This window comes from Ailuropoda melanoleuca, chromosome 16 (assembly GCF_002007445.2).
Source record: "Ailuropoda melanoleuca isolate Jingjing chromosome 16, ASM200744v2, whole genome shotgun sequence".
In the NCBI taxonomy this organism is placed as follows: domain Eukaryota; kingdom Metazoa; phylum Chordata; class Mammalia; order Carnivora; family Ursidae; genus Ailuropoda; species Ailuropoda melanoleuca.
Window position 1 is genome coordinate 26871403 of NC_048233.1, and position 14163 is coordinate 26885565.

Consider the following 14163-nt stretch of genomic DNA (forward strand, 5'->3'; position numbering starts at 1 on the left):
TTTTCATCCATAAAACGTTTATGCTAATCTTGCCTATTTTCTTTTACATTTTAGGTTCCAAGCAAAGACAACAATAATTAATATAAATTAAGAATGCTGGCATGGAAAGCTGTTCCTTATTAATCTGTCACACGGTAAATATGCCTCACAGAATCATAATAGGTTAGTGTCCAAGTCCAGTGAAACGGTCAAGAAAGAGGCCAAATATATTTGGATAACATTCATTGAAATCTATTGCTGTGAACAGGTCTAAAGCTGGATGTCGTATAATTCCAAGAATTCAAAAGAAATTTGTCTTCAGTGCTATAAGATTCTTGGAATGTTCTGACAGAATCACATTTTACTTAGAGCTTCTGGCCTGGACAAAGTCTTGCATTTCTCTCAAAGTCAAGGTCATTAATAAAGGTCTGTGCCGTCCAATACAGCAGCCACTAAGCACGTGTGGCTATTGAACACTTGAAATAGGACTAGTCTGAGATAGGCTGTAAGTATAAAACATACACTGGTTTTCAAGAATTACTTATAAAAAAATGCACACTAGCTCAGTAATATTTTTACATGTTCAATTTTAAAATTAATTTTTAATATTGATCACATTAAAATGATAATATTCTGGATATACTGCGGTTAAATAAAATACACGATTAAAATTAATTCTACCTTTTTTATGTCCTGAAATATGGCTACCTGAAAATTTTAAGTCACAGACCTGGCTCTCATTACATTTCTGTGGGACAGTGCTGCTCTGGGCTGTAGCCCAGTTTTGAGGGGAGCCACAAGGAGGCAGTCAAGTGTGGTCAGACAGGTTTAGTTCAATTGCCACGCCTTCTCTTTCTTCCCTAAGGGGGGCATTGGCGCATTGCTTCTCCAAGCCCTCCTTTTGTCATTTATGAAACAGGAATAATGACAGTGCCCTGCTCTCAAGGATGATATAATCTAACGCTTGCATCTAAAAAGACGCTCAGGTTCTCAGAATGAGCATTAACTTCTAGATTAAAAAAAAAAAGGGAGGGGGCACAATTTAAAAAACTTAGCTGCCTAATGAGAAACAGATAGGGTAAAAATCTTAAATAGTAAAATGGATTGGATCAAACACAATTTAAAATATCCTTATCTTTTTTTGTCTTGACCCATTGCTACTTAATAGCAGACATATATTAAGGAAAGTGGAAATGAAACTCAGAGTTAACTAAATGTGGATTAGCTTTACTTTCTGGTCACGTCTCTCTGCTACTGAAGGACATAATGTAAATAAACATTACCGTTTCCTTAAAAAAACAAAAACCCGTGATAGACCTTTCTCCCAAAAGGCAATCACATGTCATTAAACAGCTAAATATTAAGTAATTTTTGGGTTGGAGAGCTATTGGGGCAGCATGGAAAGTGACTAGAACAGGAGTCCAAGGGCAGGGATTCAGTCCTGGGTCTGCCAGAGCCTAGCCAATGGCACATGAGATCTCTGAGCCTTGGTTCTGTAAAATGTGGATGTGGATGATAATACCTTTCACGACAAATTAAAGAGCAAATTAAATAACACATATGAAAATACGTATCTGTAAACTGTAAAGTATTATGTAAATATTGGCTATTATCACAATTTTCTTCCACTAGATTGTAAGGATAATCTACATGGGTATATCCACTCTGCTCTCTGATGTAAATCAAAAGAAAACCAAAAAACAAAACCACAGTGGCTCTGTACAAGGCACTCCTCTTCTCAGGACCCTCGTTCCCTCTTCTTCCTCGTCTACTTTCAAGAGTGACTCGGAGGGCCTCATTTAAAAAAAAAGATGCACTCAGGGAACTGCAGTCTTACATAAATGTAAGGCATTGTTGTTGGTTTGGATCATTGTCAAGAGTTGATTTTGACAAAATCTCTGACAAAGAGAGAAAAAACCCTACGTTCAGTATCCAGGACTCCCTCCTACTGTGAAAAATAGCCATTACCACGGTCCAAAAAATAATTCCTTGTCCTTTTCACTCACATATCCTCATTCATGATAACAGCCAATGACGATAACACGTGACTGAAAAAGGAAGGTTAGAGCGCGCGTCTCGGCGAGATGGCACGTAAGGGCTGCCGACTGTCATTTTTAACTAGGGCCTCATTCAGTACAATATGATCTTCATAACTGCAGGACAGCATTCCTAACAACAACGGCCACTAGAGCTGGCTCTTTGGTGGAACAAATACTCATCGATGTGGTCTTTAAAATCAGTACTGTGTGATCCAGGCAACCCAAAAGACACTGACAGCACTTTATCCAGCCATAAAATTATTTGCGCTCTAAGGTAGGACTTAAACAGATACAGCAATGACTTGATAAACATGAGTCCTTGGGACTTCACATAAAGAAGTAAGAGCTCATAAAAATAGGCGAGTAAAAAAGCACCCTACTGACCTGCAACTATTACCTGCAATAACTACTCGTTTCCCCACATCTCTTGATTGGTTATTATTCTCTATAGGCGCTGACCAGTCCTAAAATGGCTTTTCTGTCACAGCGTGTCCCACTTCATTCTTAGTTGTTTCTCGTCATTCTCAGCGTGTGTGAAATTGTAACAAAAAATTACCTAATTTGAAAAAAAAGTGTATTTGGTTTTTGCTGATTTATACTTTTATTTCTTTCATTTGAATTGTACTTTCCCTGCATTTACGTATTTTTGTATAGTGTTCCTTGATTTCGTGCTCCCGTACCTGGACAAAGCCATTCATTCCTAAGACTCAGGACGGCATCTATCATGTCATACGATATATTAGGCTGTTCTGTGATTCACCCACTCCAGCGCTTCTGTCCAAATGGGATTCGATAAAAACACACGTTAACACACATTACAAAAAAGGACCAATATCTATCTGCATGTGTCGAATTCAAGGAGAAAACAGGAAGGTGAAGACGTTGCATCGCATGGAGTTACTGAGGCAATGAAGGCAACCCCGTGAGGGAGAGGACAAGAGGACAGAGCAAACCATGAGCTTTAAAGGTACCCGACGAGGGCTCTAGAAGTTTAGAGACTCAGAAACCAATTCAGTAAGTGTGGAGATTTTTTTAAAAAGATTTATTTATTTACTTTAGGGAGAGAGAGAAAGAGAGAGAAAGAGGGGTAAGGGGCAGAGGGAGAGAGAGAGGAGGAATCTCAAGCACATTCCATGTTGAGCACAGAGCCTGACTCGGGGCCTGATCTCATGACCCTGACTGAGATCATGACCTGAGCGGAAACCATGAGTCAGCCAGCCGACCGACCGAGCCACCCAGGTGCCCCCAGTAAGTATGTAGAATGTCAGCACCCCAACAAGCAGAGATAAATACATCACTACATTCTCATTCCAAACATTTTTCATCCGATTTCCACTTCCGATGTTTTCAACCTGTTTTCTTCAGTTTAGAAGTTAAATCCCATAACTGCCACCATTTCGTTATTGCCAAAACTACAGATGCCGGCACCATCACCAAGAAGCCTAGACTTTGTATTAATAAAATTATAAGATGCAAACCTCTTTTAGTCTACAGTGATACAAATTGCACTATCAAACTTTTACAGGGCAGTGAGTGAAAAGCAAACACCAGGGACTGACTGTACCTAGCAGGTCTCCCTAAAAGCAAGAGTTACCATGACAGGTCGAGGCCGACTTCGCTCCGTTTCTTACTGCTAGTACACGCAGAACACGAGCCATGGTTACGTCATCTGGCCGCAGCTTTAGAGCACACTGCTCTTCCTAGACAAGGGCTTTGCCCAAAGTATACTCAGGGAATACTTGGGAAATGCCTTACCAAAAAAAAAATTGACTTTGGGAAATGTATTCCATATTGCCTTCTTGGAGATTCACAGGCATGTAGCATATTAACGGTTCTTGCAAGAGGGGGAGTCTTCTTGGTCTAACTCAACATTTCCTAAGTTTACCTGACCATGTAACCCTTCCCTATTCCTACCCCTCTACAGGCAACCTAGAGACACCTTCCAGAACTAACACTTCCAGAGAGACACTCTGGGAAATACTCTTTTGGACTGATGAGGGATAGAATTATTTCAGATGGACATGACCTCCTCTCAAAGCTTGAAAACCCGATTATTCCACTCTGGGAAGAAGAGANCCGATTATTCCAATCTGGGAAGAAGAGACAGGAGCACAACCAGATGAGCATTAAGAAGGAAAGGATCTCCTGAATTACAAGACCACCAGATCAAAGGTACACACTCTACTTACTTGAGGAGATTGCCGAGATTGAAAAGAGCCCGGTTGTGCTGTGGATTTAGCTGGAGAGCCCTCTGATAGTACATCTTTGCCTCCGCTGTGTCTCTCGTCAGTGTTCCAAGGTTGTTCAGGGCACTTGCGTGGCGAGGATACAACCTGAAAAATTAGAAATATTCAGCCACGATTGCTCAAAAACTTCTAAGCTGGGCACGATGTGCTTGTTCTCCCGCTCCCCGCCCCCCCCGGGAATGCCACAACCAAAATGAAACACTGAATTCTTCCTTTATTTTAATGGTTTGTCCATGTGAAATCTTAATGGTCAACTAGGTGTGCAGCTGCAGAGTTGGGGTCAATGTAGGGCGTGAAATCAGCCATAATACTTGGCTCGCTGAAATGTAACACGGAGGCCGCTGAGGACAGGGAAGGTTTCGGAGAAGGGCATAGGCCTTTGGAATGCCGAGGCCTGTGTGACCACTCTGCTGTTGGAATGCCTCGGAGAGTTGCCTTCCCGAAACTTTCCTAGCCCGAACAGTCGCCCTGTGACCAAGAGATGTAGGCATTGTCCCTTAGGCTATGTTTAGCAGAACTCACAGACCATGCAAATTAGCATATCATAGCTTTCCCGTAAACAGATCCTCCCTCTTTCAGTAAGACCCCTTGTCACACATCAAGTGCTTGAGGAACAGTGATGAGGATTTGTGATTATCCTGAAGGACCAATAAAAGTGGGAGCAAAGAAGAGCAAAGGGTCTCCATCTCAGTGTTGACCCCCTTGCCTTCTCCTCTCTTTCACAGAAAAGTCTGGCGTAATCTTTCATCCGTCAGTACAGGGATTGCTGGCCATTCCCGGTACTGCAAGCAAGTAAATATGGCTGGAAAGCACATATTTGACCCTTAGTGGCATAAGTAAATAACCCCCAAATCGTGCAAAAATATACAGTATGCAAATCTATCAAGGGTTAAACAAATTTTAATCCTTTGGCGCCTATAATCACTTCCAATTTGCTTTGACAGAAAATCCTCATTGCCTCGTTGCTTCTGACTTTTTGGGCCGGTGGGACCGCTGAGCAGCCGCCTGTATGGTGCCCACTATGTACACGAGACACTGGGGGTTCCCTGGATGAGGGCATCTTCATGAACGTGTCTGGACTGGACGATCCCTAAGACCGCCATTATTGAGAAAGGATAATACACAATGTCTTCCCATAAAAATAAACTTTATTCCTAAAATGGCTTTCCTTCTTGGCTCTCGTTTTCCATTTTATCTCCTTTGCCTCCTCCTACTGTAATTTGGTATGAACTGTCCTGATACAGTTCTCAAAATGAAAATCCTGACAAACACTTTTTAAAAAAATTAAGTAATCCACAACCAAGTGAAAATAGTATTCCCAATGTTCAAAAGCAAATGTAAAGGCGGATCGGGGATACATCAGCAAACCAAATTTATGCTGATTAAGGAAGGAAGGGCTTCAATTTACTTCCTTAACTCAAAACCATCAAGAAGGCAAATCCGCACAGCTACACGGCTTAGTTGTTTCTGCTATATTTAGAGCGGAATATTTAGCAGACTAAGAGGTTCACTCCATCTCTGTCACCCGGAGTACTCTGAATACGCCCGTGGAACTGCTCTTAATGTAGAAAAGCCAAGATAATGCTGAAGAAATAAAAATAGGATGTGTACTTGTCAAGTCTCTTGACAATCAAATGACATGCTTGCTTCCTCCCACTCTGTTCCACACCTTCTAAGATTAATTATGTTTTCAGACAGAAGGGGGTCCTATTAAAACTGACAAGACAAGTCTCATGGGTTTGGTTTTTTTTAATCCTTACTTAACCCAAAGTTCCCCAAGTTTATTTGACCATATAATCCTCCCTTCCCTACTCCCTTCTAAAGCAGCAACGAACATGAACATCCCTCAGAACTAGCATTTTCAGGATGACATGTCAGGGGATGCTCCCCATGGCTGACAAGGGACAGAATCTACTTGGAGGTATGTTATGTCCTCCCAAAGCTTGAAAGCCCTAATTACTCTCAATGGCAGTAGAGGCTGTCGGGGAGAGAGACACTATGAGAAGAGGCTGGGACAAGGAAAGCACACTGGGCCAGCACATGGCACTGTTGTTAGTCTCTCTCAGGTCACCGGCACTCAGGCGAAGACAACCTGAGGTCCCTGGTGGTGGTCCCATCACCCCCAGCCTCACAGTCCTGAGGGAAGGAGTCCTTGGTTCGCTCTCTGAGATGCCACCAAGGAACATCAGAGCTATGATGAGAGACAAAATGCTCTTGGACCTGCTCGTGCACCCCATGCCCACAAAAGTCTCCTAGGAAGCTTGTGTCCAAGAGTGATTTTAGAAGTGGTTACAGAAAGCCTATCGCAGCCAGGACTCGAAATCTTCAAGTCAAAGAAACTTTTTTTTTTTTTTCTGGCAGGGAGAGATGATGAACCAAGATCTCTGACCTCCCGAAGATTTAAGGGATGTCCAGTGAACACGGTGAGAACAATTCTTGTTTCCCTGTTGACCAGCTGTAATAGGAAGCTTTCCGGGGACATCTGCCTTCTTAAAACTGGATCTTTTCCTTATTCCTTGAGGCTTGGGAGCCCTTGAAATCAATGTCTGAGATGGAAGCACTACCAATGGGAAAGGGCAGTCTAAATCCAATAAGGTCTTCCACATGCACTCACCCACCTCTTGCCACGCCGTCCACACTGTCAAGCAGCTCCTCTCAGCATTGGCTCTCCGCCCACCTTGTCAAACTTCATATTCACTCAAGATCCCACTGTCACTTAAACACTCATGAGCTTTCACATTTCGCCGAGTCCAAAAATGGGTCTCTTTTTTTTTTTTTCCAATTCAGAAACTGACTATAAGTCCACACCAAACTCTCAAAACCAGAAACAAGCAGTGGGAAAGGAAGCAACGAGAAACAGACAGAAGCACGGTGAGGAAAAGGGCCTTGAGTGTGACTTGTGCTCCAAGAACTCGTCTGCCAGCTACAGTCAGGGAAGAGGCTGTATGTTAAGAAAGACTCCTGACCCNCATTGGCTCTCCGCCCACCTTGTCAAACTTCATATTCACTCAAGATCCCACTGTCACTTAAACACTCATGAGCTTTCACATTTCGCCGAGTCCAAAAATGGGTCTCTTTTTTTTTTTTTCCAATTCAGAAACTGACTATAAGTCCACACCAAACTCTCAAAACCAGAAACAAGCAGTGGGAAAGGAAGCAACGAGGAACAGACAGAAGCACGGTGAGGAAAAGGGCCTTGAGTGTGACTTGTGCTCCAAGAACTCGTCTGCCAGCCACAGTCAGGGAAGAGGCTGTATGTTAAGAAAGACTCCCGACCTGGGGAGGAAGGGGAGTGCTGGCCTCTAGAGTGGTTTACTGAATCTACGGCCACGCAGAGCCCTCCACCTGAGAAATGCGTGATATCGTGTATTCCTGGTAACAGTAAGCGTCTGCTAGCAACATCCTGTCTCACTGGGTATCTGATTCGGTTCAGCTACTCACAAGCAAGCATTGCATTATTTATAAAACAAAGCTGAATTTCATCAACAGGACTCTTCAATAACTAGGTCAGGAAAAAAACCCATTTTATTTTGAGTTTTAGATAGATGTAGATATTCTCTTAAAACACATACTCTTCTCTTGTTTACTGAAGACCTATGTAAGGACAAGGTTATTTCCTGCGTTTACTTTCTAAATGAACTTGTGTTTGAATTAGCTTGGGTCCAAGTCAATACCGAGGTCTCCAGGAGGGGAATTTTCTACTGCAAAAATGAACAATTTAAGAGATGCTTATGTTGCCACATCCCTTGTCAGAATAAATTAAGCCCATCTTGACTTTAACTTCTACGGGTACCTTTACAAAAGTTCTGTTAGTGATTATTCCCTTCCCCGTCTAAAAAAATCCCAACAAAAGCCTCACTGAATAGAATGCAATGGTGATTTTCAAACCTATTTTTTTTTTAAGACGAGTGAACAGCCATGGGATTTTCTTTCTCACACTCTTACTCAATATTTGTGTTGCTTATGGGGTCTCTCTTGCTATTTCTTTAATTGTCATTTTTATTTTGGTGAGTTAAATTTTTAAAATTTATTATACAGAAAATATGTTGTACTGTCAAGCAGTTCCAGGGTATAACGAAGCTTATTTTTTCTCTAAAAATGAAATCTTGGGGCGCCTCGGTGGCTCAGTCAGTTAAGCATCCGACTCTTGATTTCGGCTCAGGTCATGATCTCAGGGTCATGAGACTGAGCCCTGCATGGGGCTCCCCGCTGGGCGGGGAGCCTGCTTAAGATTCTCTCTCTCCTTCTCTCTGTCCCTCCCCCTCCAAAAAATAGAATAAAATAAAAATGAAATCTAAATATAGAGATACAGTTCTACGAACTGAAGATAATTTTTTTCAAGTATTGGATAATTTGTATTCTTGGTAAGTACATGTCCATTTGAGCATTTAAGGGGTTCTTAATTTTTATCTAGTAGCATTTCCTTAGGCAGAATTGATAAAGTAGGTAGTTGCGTATTTTTTTTTTTTTAAAGATTTTATTTATCCATTCGACAGAGATAGAGACAGCCAGTGAGAGAGGGAACACAAGCAGGGGGAGTGGGAGAGGAAGAAGCAGGCTCATAGCGGAGGAGCCTGATGTGAGGCTCGATCCCATAACACCGGGATCACGCCCTGAGCCGAAGGCAGACGCTTAACCGCTGTGCCACCCGGGCGCCCCGGTAGTTGCGTATATTATTATTCCTCTCCATTCCCAGTTACCTTAGTTCTGAGAATCGACATCAACAACATGTTAATAGATCATCACTGGGGGTGGGAACAAAAGAAAATGGGTCCAAAGGGACTTAGGATATATTAATGATACTTCACACTTTTTCTTCCATTATCTCATCTAACCCTAACTTTTTTTTTTTAAAGATTTTATTTATTTATTTGTCAGAGAGAGAAAGAGAGCGCCCAAGCAGGGGAAGCAGCAGACAGAGGGAGAAGCAGGCTCCCTGCTGAGGAAGGTGTCTGATGTAGGACTTGATCCCAGGACCCTGGGATCATGACCTGAGCCAAAGGTAGATGCCTAACTGACTGAGCCACCCAGACATCCCTAACCACCCTAATCCTTTAAGTAGAATTACTGTACTATGTTATAGCTGAGGAAAGAAATAGAGTAGATAATAGATTATTTAAAAAAATCTCAGAAGCAGTTGTGTTCTTGTGTTAAGAAGATAGTTGGTTCCTGTCAATCCATTTATTTTCCCCAAAATTCATGAGTTATTCCACCTTCAGCAAATAAATAAACTGCTACCAATTAGAGCTTCCATTTAGAATAATTTCTCCTTTTTTTCTTTGGCCAATCCATTCGACTATGGTCTTACAGGAACCAGTTCTCAGGGACAGAAGTAGGATAAACCCAATACTCAGGACACTTGGCTACTGAGATTCTTATGCACTGGAAAAATATGTTACCTGCCATACAAAATAACCATGGTATTTCTGAAAACTGCAGTATTCGGAAAAGCTTTTTAGAAGCAGCAACACTCAGTTAAGTGCCCAAGACGTCTGTACACTCTCATCTATTGTTCTTAAGCTGTAACCTCAACACCAGCCTGAGCACCCAGGGACATAAGACGGATGTGACTGAAGTGTGGTTTTATATGTTCAGTCATTTACTTTGAATTTTGTACAGTCTGGTTCAAAGTTAAGGATGCTTTTAATTTTTCAACGTTGGAGTCCCTTCTAAAGCATTTCATTGTGCAAGCAATATTGTATTATGAGCTCCAGTTCGCAATTTCCCTTCAGAATATACACACCCTGATTTATTTGTCTGATTTTCATTCCACAGATTAATTTATTTGAGGTGAACTATGCTAAGGTCAGATGTTTATTTTCTATTTCCTGTTGAGAAAAAGAAAAAAATCCAAAAGAAAAACATGGCTGGGAAAAAAGTCAACCATAAAACCTGAATTTCACTGGACTAAAAAAAAAAAAAAAACAAAAAAAAACCACCCAAAGTAAACTTTAATTCAGGAGTCAGCAGCATATTTTCAACCAGATTAGTCTCTGGCATTTTTTAAGTGCCTGTTTTTTTTCCTGTTACAAGATTTGAACCATCGTGTCACTAAAATGTACCAGGTGACATGACTGGTCTGCTTCTTTACTTGTTTGAAATTGCCATGAACACCCAGCAAATAAGTCTCCCCACTTTTTTGCATTACTCTCCTTCCCACCCATTTCAGATAGCTTTGGAAAAAACTTCACTCGGCAGTTACGGAAATGGGACATGTTCTCCAAAGAGGGCCAACTCAATTATTTGACCTCTCACAATGCATGACCTCTCCCCGTGATCCAGGACTCCACCCAATTGATTTTCCAAGAGAATTTAGAGTAAAACCCTGTTCTCGGATGCCCTCAGGAAATGAGTCATTTTAAGTGGCTGAATTTTCCTGATTCCTGACAATTTAACTCTAAAGGTCTGGAAATGTATTGAATTAAATACCTCTCTGCTCTTTCAGAGAGGAAAAGGTGAACAGAATTTAACCTTTCTCAGAAGGCTGAGGTAACTTTGGTGTTTGTGGCAGATGGTGGGGAATTGCCTTGGAGTCAGAAGCCACGGGTGACTTTCTAGATACGTGGTTTTGAATTTATGCCTGTCTTTCAGTTGCTTTCTCTCTAACAATAAGGTCAATAGCATATTGACCTTCTGTGTGAGCAAATGAGATGATGGGTATAAACATACCTGCCATCATACTTGTTCCACTACAAACAGTGTTTTGGGGTAAATTGGAGGATCTCTGGGTGGTATTTTTTGGTTCCCTCTACAGCCCTAACGAACCCATACCAGGCTGAAGTTGCCAGGTCTCCTTCTCTCATACAGATTTCTCATCCTCCAAAAAAAAAATCATTCTCTTCGCTGCTGTCAGTGGCCTTCGACTTGCTCCCATCAGTCAGAATAACGTCTGTTATTTCTTCATCACTAACCCAGTGCACAGTCAAGTCATCTTGTATCCATCTGTCTCTCCTCTGCTGTGGGTTCTCAGATGTGAAGGACATGTGACTCTCTCCATTTTAAGAATGTAGGAACGTTCTCTGTGAAACCCTCATTCCAAAGCCTGTCAATCCTTCATCATCTAAAGCAAGCGATCCCCACAGGCACCAGAGCAATTTCCTCCACACCTTTCTGATATGCTCAACACCAAATGGAATTCCAGACACATGCAATTTTAAAAGCTACATCCAAGGTTGTAAGGAGGTTCAAAGTCCCGTGCGACAGATCAACGTGCACATGGAATCCTCATTGTAGTAACACTTCGTTGCATGAATAGTACTTGGGTTGTCCTATCAACTTAGAATAAGACAGCGGTGGGTGGGGAACGTGTGTCCCTATTCCTGATCTATAACTGCCCACGAAGATCATGAGTGATGGGGAGAGAAAAGGGCACATATCCTGAATATCCACCTCAGGAGTTGGTGGTCACCACCAGCAGGAGTGGGGGTGTTTCACACCTTGTGATGCATGGGACAATACTGCACAATGAAGAGTCATTCCATCTGAATTGTTACAGCTCTCCCACCTAGAAACACTGCGTATTACGGAGTTGTCCTTGGACTCTAACAGGGTCTGTGATATTTTGTGCATTATATTCATTCAGTCTTTCTTTCAACAAACATTTTAACATTTATTGAGCATCTACAATGCACCAGGCCCTCTGCTAAGGGCCCACAGCCAATAGACAGACAGGAGTCCTTGCTCTTAAGGAGGTCCCGTGGCAGAAGAGGGAGAGACAAGGACACCAAATTACTTTCATGCACTGTGATCAGAGCACACATGGCAGAAAGAGACAAAGCAGAAACTGGGGGTGGTGGGGGGCAGGAGCCATGGTACTCATCAAGGTGTTTCCAGGGGAGATGATGTTTACCAGCGTGGCAGTAACGGTTGAAGGTTTGGGGAATGGGAGGAGGGGATATAAGTAGGATGAGGAAGGAAGGTGTTTGAAAGAGAGAAAGCAAACCAAACAGAACTCAGGAAACAAAACGTTTTACCCTGGCTTAAGCACAAACTGCAAAGGAGGGCAATAAAATCAAGGAGCAGGTTTTGGAGAGAAGGTGATAAGGTGAGCTTCAGGTGCAGAGGGAAATCTGTGGAAACGTCCAGGAATCAGCCGGATGGACGGCTCTGATACGGGAAAGTTACGTGGTAAAATTACAGCTTTGGGAGTTAATCAGCGTACAGATGCTAACCAAAGCCTTTGGAACTGAAGAAATCCCCTGGGAGGAAAGCCAAGCTTGAAAAGAGAAGAAAGCCTAGCAGAGGAACCTGAGAACTCCACCAAGGGTTTGTAGGAGAGTCCAGAGAAAAGAAGGAAAACCAAGGCAGCAGGGAAGCTGAAAAAGAATTCGCCCTAAGGAGGCGGGAGAGGTCAACAAAATTGATGCTGCGGAGAGTCAAGCAATTTAATTCCGAAGGAGTGTCCTCCTCTCGAGCTCCCCACGTGGAGGCAGCTGGTGCCCTTGCGAAGAGCAGTTTAGGTGGTAGAGCCGACACCGCCCTCGGCTGGGGGGTAACGAGAGGGAAATAAAGGAGAAGCCATTGAGACCGCCAGGAAATCTCAACACTGGAAAGGTGGGCACAGACCGAAGGGCAGGAAGGTGGAAACAGGAAGTGCAGAGGCCGGATTACCTGAGACTCTTTAAAATATTTTATTTATTATACTTTCATTTTTTTACTTTTATTTTTTAAGAGAGAGATGGAGGGGTGCCCTGGTGGCTCAGTCGGCTGAGCGTCCACCTCTTGATTTCGGCTCAGCTCATGATCTAGGGTCATGAGATCCAGCCCCGTGTTGGGCTCTGTGCTCAGCAGGAAGTCTGCTTGCGATTCTCTCCCTCTCCCTCTCCCCCTGCTCCTGCACGTGCTCTCTCCCTCACCTCTCTCTCTATAAAAAATAAATAAATAAATCTTGAGAGAGAGAGAGAGAGCACGTGTGTGAGTGGGGAGTGGAGGGGCAGAGGAAGAGGGAGAGAGAACCTCAAGCAGACCCTGGGGTGCGCAGAGACCAACATGGGGCTCGATCTCATGACCGGAGCCAATATCAAGAGGTGGATGCTCAACCCACTGAGCCATCCAGGCACCCTGAGAATATTTACATATTAATAGAAAAGTGCCCAGAGAAGTGGATAAAGTGAAGGCTTTAAAGGAAGGGTTTTAAACAAGCTCTGAGGAAGAGAAGGGCAAGATGGGTTTGTGGGCAAATGAAATTTATGCTCTGCAGAAGTGACTGCTTTTGATAGCTTTAATTTTTACACCATAACTCAGCTGCCATTTTTAGAAATTTCAGGTAATTCACATTCTTAAAAAAAAAAAAAAAGGCTGTAGAAAGATGTTTACATGTAGCGTTCACTCATCCAACACGCATTTACGAAGTGCCATGTTCCTGGCATTTTTCTCCAGGCTGGGTAGAAGGATACAAATCACTACTCTCATGGGGTTTCCTTTCTAGTGGAGGGAGAAAGACACTTAAGAAAATAAGTAGATGAGTGGGTGATAAAAGCAGTGGAGAAAATGAAGCAAAGAAGAGGAACAGAGTATGTTGTTGGTGACTGCACTCTTAGATGGGGTGGCCAGGGAAGGCCTTGTTGACCAGATGACCTAAGTAGGGAGTCTGGAGGAAGGGAAGGAGGCAGCTTTTAGACAGTGAGGGGCTGTTCTGGGAAGAGGGAACCACAAATTCAGAGTCCCTGGAATAGAAATATGGCCGGACTGGTGTGTGCCTTGCTGCCCCACGTGGCTGGAGCAGAGCCAGCAAGAAAAGTGGCAGGAGGTGAGGTCTGAGAAAGCCGGTGTGGGGCCTGGAGGCAGCTGCAGGGGCTCTGAGAGACAGGAATGTAAGTGAGACACGACGGGCAGTGGAGGTGGAGAGAAGTGGTCAGATTTGGGACATAGATTAAAATTTAATGACTTTATCACGGCCA

General features: G+C 43.0%; 1 protein-coding gene across 1 annotated transcript in view; it reads right to left on the reverse strand.

The window, feature by feature from the left end:
- Nucleotides 1-14163, reverse strand: part of TMTC1 (transmembrane O-mannosyltransferase targeting cadherins 1) — a 274127-nt gene that overhangs the window by 62167 nt on the left and 197797 nt on the right. The window contains exon 12 of the mRNA XM_034646018.1: nt 4208-4351. Coding sequence (XP_034501909.1) covers nt 4208-4351 — 144 coding nt within the window. The remainder of the gene's footprint in view (nt 1-4207; nt 4352-14163) is intronic.